We start from the raw sequence: 7,019 nt of genomic DNA, 5'->3' as shown, positions 1-7,019 counted from the left end.
CTTTATAATACATTTAGAGTAATTTTTTGTGCCAATGAATACCTACCCTCAAAATCTTGGCGCCGCCATTGGTAACCAAATCGTTTACATGCAACATCAATACATTGTCTAGCGATTCGTCTGGGGCTCCAATCAATCTGTAAAATAAGTCCAAATCCTTTGACTAAAATTATAGGAGAAAAACAAGTGGTCTCTTTGCTGATGTGAGCACAATGGGTTTCATCCCGAGGAGAAAGCCAGTGCCTTCTAAGAAGCATGTTCCAAGCGTTCAACCGATAAAACAATAGGATCTAAGTAAAGATCTTGATCTTCATGGTGCTCTGTCATATCCATTCGCAAGAGGTTCATCGGTGGGCATGTGCTTGTGCATCATGCAGTAGAAGCTTTTGGGGGAAAATGATCCTCCTTACCAAGAAAAAACATCTTTCGCTGAAGGCTATGTAACCAACCATCCAGAGGTCGCAATTCGTCTATCGCCTCAGCAGAAATTGGCAGGCGCAAAAGAGTGGTCCGATCAGGGGTTTCTGTAAAATCTTTAACAGATTTTTTTATCCAAGGCAATGAAAAGAGCCTTCCAAATGATGTCGAAGAGGTAGAGAAGATCCCTCAATCAACTAGGCATCAAGCAAGAACAGGGCAAAGTTGCCAGTATTAACTTTGATTGAAGAGATTGCCATGTACTGATCATTAAGTTCCCAAATATCCCTCCACCAGAAAGAGCCACAAAGAACTGTCGCGTCAGGTATGACTCCATGATAGTAAGAAGTCTATATCAAAGTTACCCATGGAATATGAGCTTTATTATAAAATTTGCACAAGTATTTTGTAAGCAAAGGTTGGTCCTGAATATGATGGTTAATGATACCGATACAACCTTCTCCTTTTGGTTTACAAACCAGATGACATATCGCGAATGGTCGATTTATGCTTTCAGCATTGCCATGCCAGATATATTCTGCTCAATTCTCTCCAGTTGTTTAATTATACCAAGGGGGGGGGTCTACAGACTACAAAGATAGTATATCGGTATAGATGAAATGGCAGACCTCAAAAGTTTCAATTTAGCGCCTTGTGAGAGTAGAGAAGAGATGGCTGCCAATTTCCTTTTCATTATATCAACCAAAGGCATTAAGTCCTAGATCTTGGGCCTAGTGTTACCCATAGGTAAACCAGGTAAGTGAAAGGCATCTTACCCTGTTGACACTCAAACAAACTGGCCAATGAGAAGCTTCATTGGCAATCACATTTATAAGAACCATGGAGGATTTTCAAAAATTCACTTTCAAGCAAGTGGATTTAGACAAAAGTTGTAACATTTCTTTTAGGTCAAGAAGCTGAGAATCAATATCCGGCATAATCAACAATATATCATTAACATACTGGACAATTGGAGATTCTAGATCATGAGATGGGATTGAAAAAAAGATCTCCCCACAATGATAAATGTCACTGAGGATAGACTGAAGTAAATCCACTACCAATAAAAATAGAAGTGGTAACAGTGGGCCACCTTGGTGAACTCCATGTTTTCACTGGAATTGTCTACCGGGCTCACCATTCAAAAGGATGGAAGGTGTTCCACAAGATAATATCTCGTTGATCCTAGTGATGGCTCCTATTTTTACGCACGTTTAGAGCTCATTTGTCGCCTATTATCTCCGTATAGCATGTGCCATTGAGCCAATTACATTGTCCATATGCATGATCTCTAGTATTTAACATTTGCAGCGCAAGCATTGCATAATGTTTATTCTTTATTTGTTCTTATTAGTATTCTTTGTCGTTGTGTGTTTGTACGTGATGTGGAACTCTCATGCACTTGACATGATGAAAAGAATCCAAACGAAGGACATCGAGACACCAGACTTGGGCATTTCAGAGAGTGAAAAAGGTAATTTTCCAAAGTGCTCACAATCAATATCTAATATCACAAGTGCATCAGCGCTGTTATCATGATTCCAACGAGCATATGAACATCAAAAACAGAGTCCGGATGTAAAAGTTTCGGCGGTTTTACCAAAGAGTCCAAAGCGTTCGACGAACTTTGATACATAAAAAAATGGTTGTACCAGTGCTCGTATTAGGCCTAGACAAGCACGAAATTTGCCCTTTCAGATAGGATTCTTTGAGGATTTTGTCCCGGTTAATTCCTACTACTTTCTTTGCCATGAAGGGATGTTTTGGGAAAGATTGGGCTCACCTAGAGCACTTGGATCAAAGTAGAGATGCTACATCAACGAAGGGGGCTTTGGAAGAGTTCTTATAAATACACCTCCAACCCTAGCCACTCGGGGACACAATCCATATGTTCAGATGCCATCGACATCAAAAATCACTTGAGGGTTGTGCCAAGCCTCCATCTCCATCATTGCAACCTTGAAGAGGCAATGCCGGAGAAGTGTTGTCGTCGCCGCATCGTCCTCACCCATAGCCCTTCTCGTTCCCCCTCCCATCACGGTCTCTGTAATGGGTTGTAACACCTCTTAAACCCTTTTATATGTGATGTTATTTGAGTAATCATTGGCTATGGGTCGGTCAGCTGTAAGCTGTTATTCGATATGCGTTGTCTATTCATGTTTTTCCTCTTCATGTTATTATTTACTCTTGCGGTAATTTAGTGATTGGAGCCATCTGATCAATTGGTGTAGTTGGAGACGTTCAACTCCAGGTGCAAATCGAGAGACCTCCAGGTGACAGGGCATCAATATCATGAGAGGAACACAATTATTCTGGGGATCACGGTTTTCCATAGAACTTATTGCCTTCGGTCCAGGCCTTGTGATACTAATGTCTTTCCGTTATCCGCCACTGATATGGGATGGAAAGTATGATGATTGAGTTGTCTCAACATGACGTTGCTTGAGATTAGGGCTGGAAGAAAAGCTTGAGGCTCGTGAGCGGCTCGAGATCGACTCGTTTTTTCACTCGACTCGAAAAAAAATGAGTTCAGTACGAACACTTCATGTAGCTTAGTCGAGAAACGGGCTGATCTTGAACCAATACTGGCTCGCTCCATAGCTCGGCATAATATCATTATGTTAAATGATCATGCCATATAATAAATGAAAATACGATAATTTAATACCATATATGTCATCCAGGATTTTTCTCCATTTTATTTACAAACGAACATCGAAGCATAATTAGTTATAGAGAAAATTTAGGCTTTATTATGGTACGTGGTCCGCTATGTGTTAAATATTATGTTGTTTCTGGCAAGAGTTCCCAGTATATGCATCTTCGTTTTCCCAATTATATATATGTCATGAATCGTTATCTTATGTTGATACTAGACTTTCGGTTGTGATAGAATAAGTTAAACTATTTCTAACAAATTTATATCATTTCAAAAGAAAGTTGTATTATCCTCGTTCTGATTGGAATAATATTTTTTGTGCTTTTTTATGTCGTGTTGTGCTTATCTAGTTGGAATAATAGTCGTAAATTTTATATTTTCTATCATCTCATTTAACTCGAAACTAGCTCGAGATCGACTCGAGATCATTACAAGCTAAGCATGAGTCATATTCTACAGCTTGACCTTAAGCTTCACTCAGTTTGAGCTCGCTCGAATTTTAATATGAGTTGAGCTGAGCCAAGTCCAACTTGCTCGAACTCGACTCATTTGCAGCTCTACTTGAGAGACAATGTTATGTGGGAGACCGCCCACCATTGATCAATTGGCATATCCTATAATTCAAGGTACAGATTTAGCCATACGTGTTAATAGTTGAGATATAGAGCTTTTCATTCCTACCCACTAGTGTTTAAAAGAAGGTATGGAGTAGCTCAATCCCATTGTCACATAGTTGTCAAAATGTCGAGATATAGGGCTTTTTTTCGTTCCTACTCACAGAGACGAGCCACTAACACACCGTTGTCGTTGCTCCCACTCTGGAGCTATCCTAACCTTGTCGATGACAGTCAGGAAGTCTTCATGCACGTGCCCATAAGAACCAGTGCTCTGGAGCCGCAGTCGTCGCCGTTGAATCCCTGAATCGGTCTAAAGAATCTGACACCAAATCTCAGTGTGCGTACGCATGACGAGAATTCCTAACCTCGCCGCTTGAGGAGCTGGCAGGAATCTATGTCGGAACTCCCCAGACAGAGGAACTTGAAGAGGATCGGATCCCGAAAGATTGGCTCAAAGAAGAAGGGCCGCCATCCGTCCAAGCGCCTCACCTATGAGGACTAAAACCCTACTTATCTACTAGCCAGAGTGAGCCACCAAGAATGCCCTTCCCGCAGAGGGAAGGCGGATCCATAGGCTCACTGGCAGATAGAGAGGTGGAGAGCTTTCAATAGTTGCCTTGCAAGAGGGAAAGAACTTGTTCTATGTGTGGACGGTTACTATGCTAGTTCAATTAATTGTACCAACAAAACATATATTTTATTTAGAGAAATGGTGTACAAAAGTAGACGTTTGCATACACGCCTGTACAATAACCTCTATAAATGCACACACACACACTCTATGTCTATGGGCATACTTTCAAGGGAATGAGCCATCAGATTTTATGATAAAATGTAAAAAAAATTGCCCGCGCCACTCAAGTCGCATCTCAGAAAATTTGTACTCGAGAAACTTTTGGCTTTAAATGAAACCAAAAACAAGAAAAGCTGGAAAAAGGTTGTGTGGCAGCCACCCAATGACATGAAGGACTGAAATTTCCAGCACACACAATGCATCCGACGGCCATGCTTCTTCCACTGATCCGGAGAAGATAAGGAAACGAGGCAACCAGAGAACGTCAGCCACCCCAGCCACATCTGTACCAAAGAAACGGCGCTAAGTGTCTGGCTATATATACGGTAGTGACCCGGCAATGGGGCCTCAAGTGTAGCCAGCATCCTCCTCTCCGCCGATAATACAATACCATGGCCCCCGCCGTGATGGCTTCGTCGGCTACCACCGTCGCACCCTTCCAGGGGCTCAAGTCCACGGCCGGTCTGCCCGTCAGCCGCCGCTCCAGCGGCAGCCTCGGCAGCGTCAGCAATGGCGGAAGGATCAGGTGCATGCAGGTATGTCGAGGCACAAAACTGATATGAGTTTCTTCCTCAGTACGTACAATTTACTAGCACGAAGTGTTAAGCAGTTGTGTGCATTCCATAATTTCCATTCACTCAGGTGTGGCCGATTGAGGGCATCAAGAAGTTCGAGACCCTGTCTTACTTGCCACCCCTCTCCACGGAGGCCCTCCTGAAGCAGGTCGACTACCTGATCCGCTCCAAGTGGGTGCCCTGCCTCGAGTTCAGCAAGGTTGGCTTCGTCTTTCGTGAGCACAACAGCTCCCCCGGGTACTACGACGGCCGATACTGGACAATGTGGAAGCTGCCTATGTTCGGGTGCACCGACGCCACGCAGGTGCTCAACGAGGTGGAGGAGGTCAAGAAGGAGTACCCTGACGCCTATGTCCGCGTCATCGGCTTCGACAACCTGCGCCAGGTGCAGTGCGTCAGCTTCATCGCATTCAGGCCACCGGGTTGCGAGGAGTCTGGCAAGGCCTAAACTATGAGTTGAAACAATGGCCTATGTATGATTGTCTTTTGTGAACTTCACTTTTGTCCAGGACTCTGCTTTCCGACCAGAGCATATTTTTCGTTCGGTATGATCTGTGTTTGTACGAACATAGGTTGTGGAGCATGCATATGTAAATTCTAGCACCGGCTACACATATACAACACCAGTGTGATATTTATTATATACAACAAGCGGACCATTGTCCTGCTGTTAATTCTCGGAAAACTTTCTTTATTTGGCACTGCAATGGATATGTCTCACAGCTAGTTGGTGGAAGAATTCAGTATTTGACATTAAGATTTCCTGATTGGCAATTACAAATTTCAGTTTGTTTACTTATATCAATACAAAAGTTGAGTTTAAAAAAATACAAAAAAATTGTGGTTTCTTTTCCATGTAAGTACCATCATCTTCATCGGTTTTTGCTAGTAGAATAGAATGAGAAATATTCTTCTCAGAGACCCTTACTGAAGAACTTTTGTTGGTCAGTATAATAAACATCTAACTGAACTCGATATAACAATAGCATTCAAATCTTATTATGGAACTTTTGCATGAGCTATTTGTGAAGGATTGCAATCATACTTGTGAAAATCAAGAAAAATCTCGGATTTGAACTACTATGTAGCAACAGCTATACAGTCCTTTATTCGATGAAAACAAAAGGAAGCAAAAATATTTACAAAAGAAACCAAGGAAAAAGGAAAAACAACACTTACCAACTTACCTATTTATCTAATGGAGGTTACTAATCCAAACAAGGAGCTTCGGTTTGATACAAGCCTTAACTCCATGTGCAAGAAGAGATGTCATGTAAAAATTTACAAAACCAAGCGGGAAAGGTTGGCCTCTCCACTACGAAGATCTTGCCATTTCTAATAATATAAATATTAGCTCCAAGAGAACACCACTACAAAGAAACAAAGGGTGTCCAAATCGTTTACATGCAGCATCAATACATTGTCTAGTGTTTCGTCAAGGTCTCCAATCAATCTACAAATAAGTACAAATCATTTGACTCAAATTATAGAAGAAAAACAAGTGGTCTCTTTCCTCATGTGAGCACAATGGATTTCATCCCGAGGAGAATGGCAGTGCCTTCTAAGAAGCATGTTCTGAGCGTTCTACCGATAAAGCAATAGGATCTAAGCTAAGGTCTTGATCTTCATGGTGCATTGTTATATCCATTTGCAAGGTTCGTCAGTGGGCATGTGTTTGTGCATCATGCAGTAGAAACTCTTAGAAGAAAATGATCCTCCTAACAAAGAACAAACAAGGAAAGTGGATTACGTTGAAGGCTATGTAACGAACCATCCAGAGGTTACAATTCATCCAACGCCTCGGGAGAAATTGGTAGGTGTAAAAGAGTGGCCCGATCAGGGGTTTCTACAAAAATCTTAAACAGAAATGTCCAAGGCAAAGAAAGCAGCCTTTCCAAATGATGTCGAAGACGTCGACAAGATCCCTCAATCAACCAAGCATCAAACAAGAACAGGGC

The 7,019-nt window shown here is 42.0% G+C and overlaps 1 protein-coding gene across 1 annotated transcript; it reads left to right on the top strand.

Annotated features, from left to right (window-relative positions):
• The first annotated feature begins 4,787 nt into the window (after positions 1 to 4,787).
• LOC125535362 (ribulose bisphosphate carboxylase small subunit, chloroplastic 1) lies at positions 4,788 to 5,746 on the top strand. The gene is made up of 2 exons (XM_048698416.1): positions 4,788 to 5,022; positions 5,129 to 5,746. Exons 1-2 carry the CDS (start codon positions 4,879 to 4,881, stop codon positions 5,507 to 5,509), a joined length of 525 nt encoding a protein of 174 aa, XP_048554373.1. The 5' UTR covers positions 4,788 to 4,878; the 3' UTR covers positions 5,510 to 5,746.
• Positions 5,747 to 7,019: the final 1,273 nt, after the last annotated feature.

This window comes from Triticum urartu, chromosome 2 (assembly GCF_003073215.2).
Source record: "Triticum urartu cultivar G1812 chromosome 2, Tu2.1, whole genome shotgun sequence".
Lineage (NCBI taxonomy): Eukaryota > Viridiplantae > Streptophyta > Magnoliopsida > Poales > Poaceae > Triticum > Triticum urartu.
Note: the sequence above shows the minus strand (reverse complement) of the source record. Positions and strands in the feature narration are given on the sequence as shown.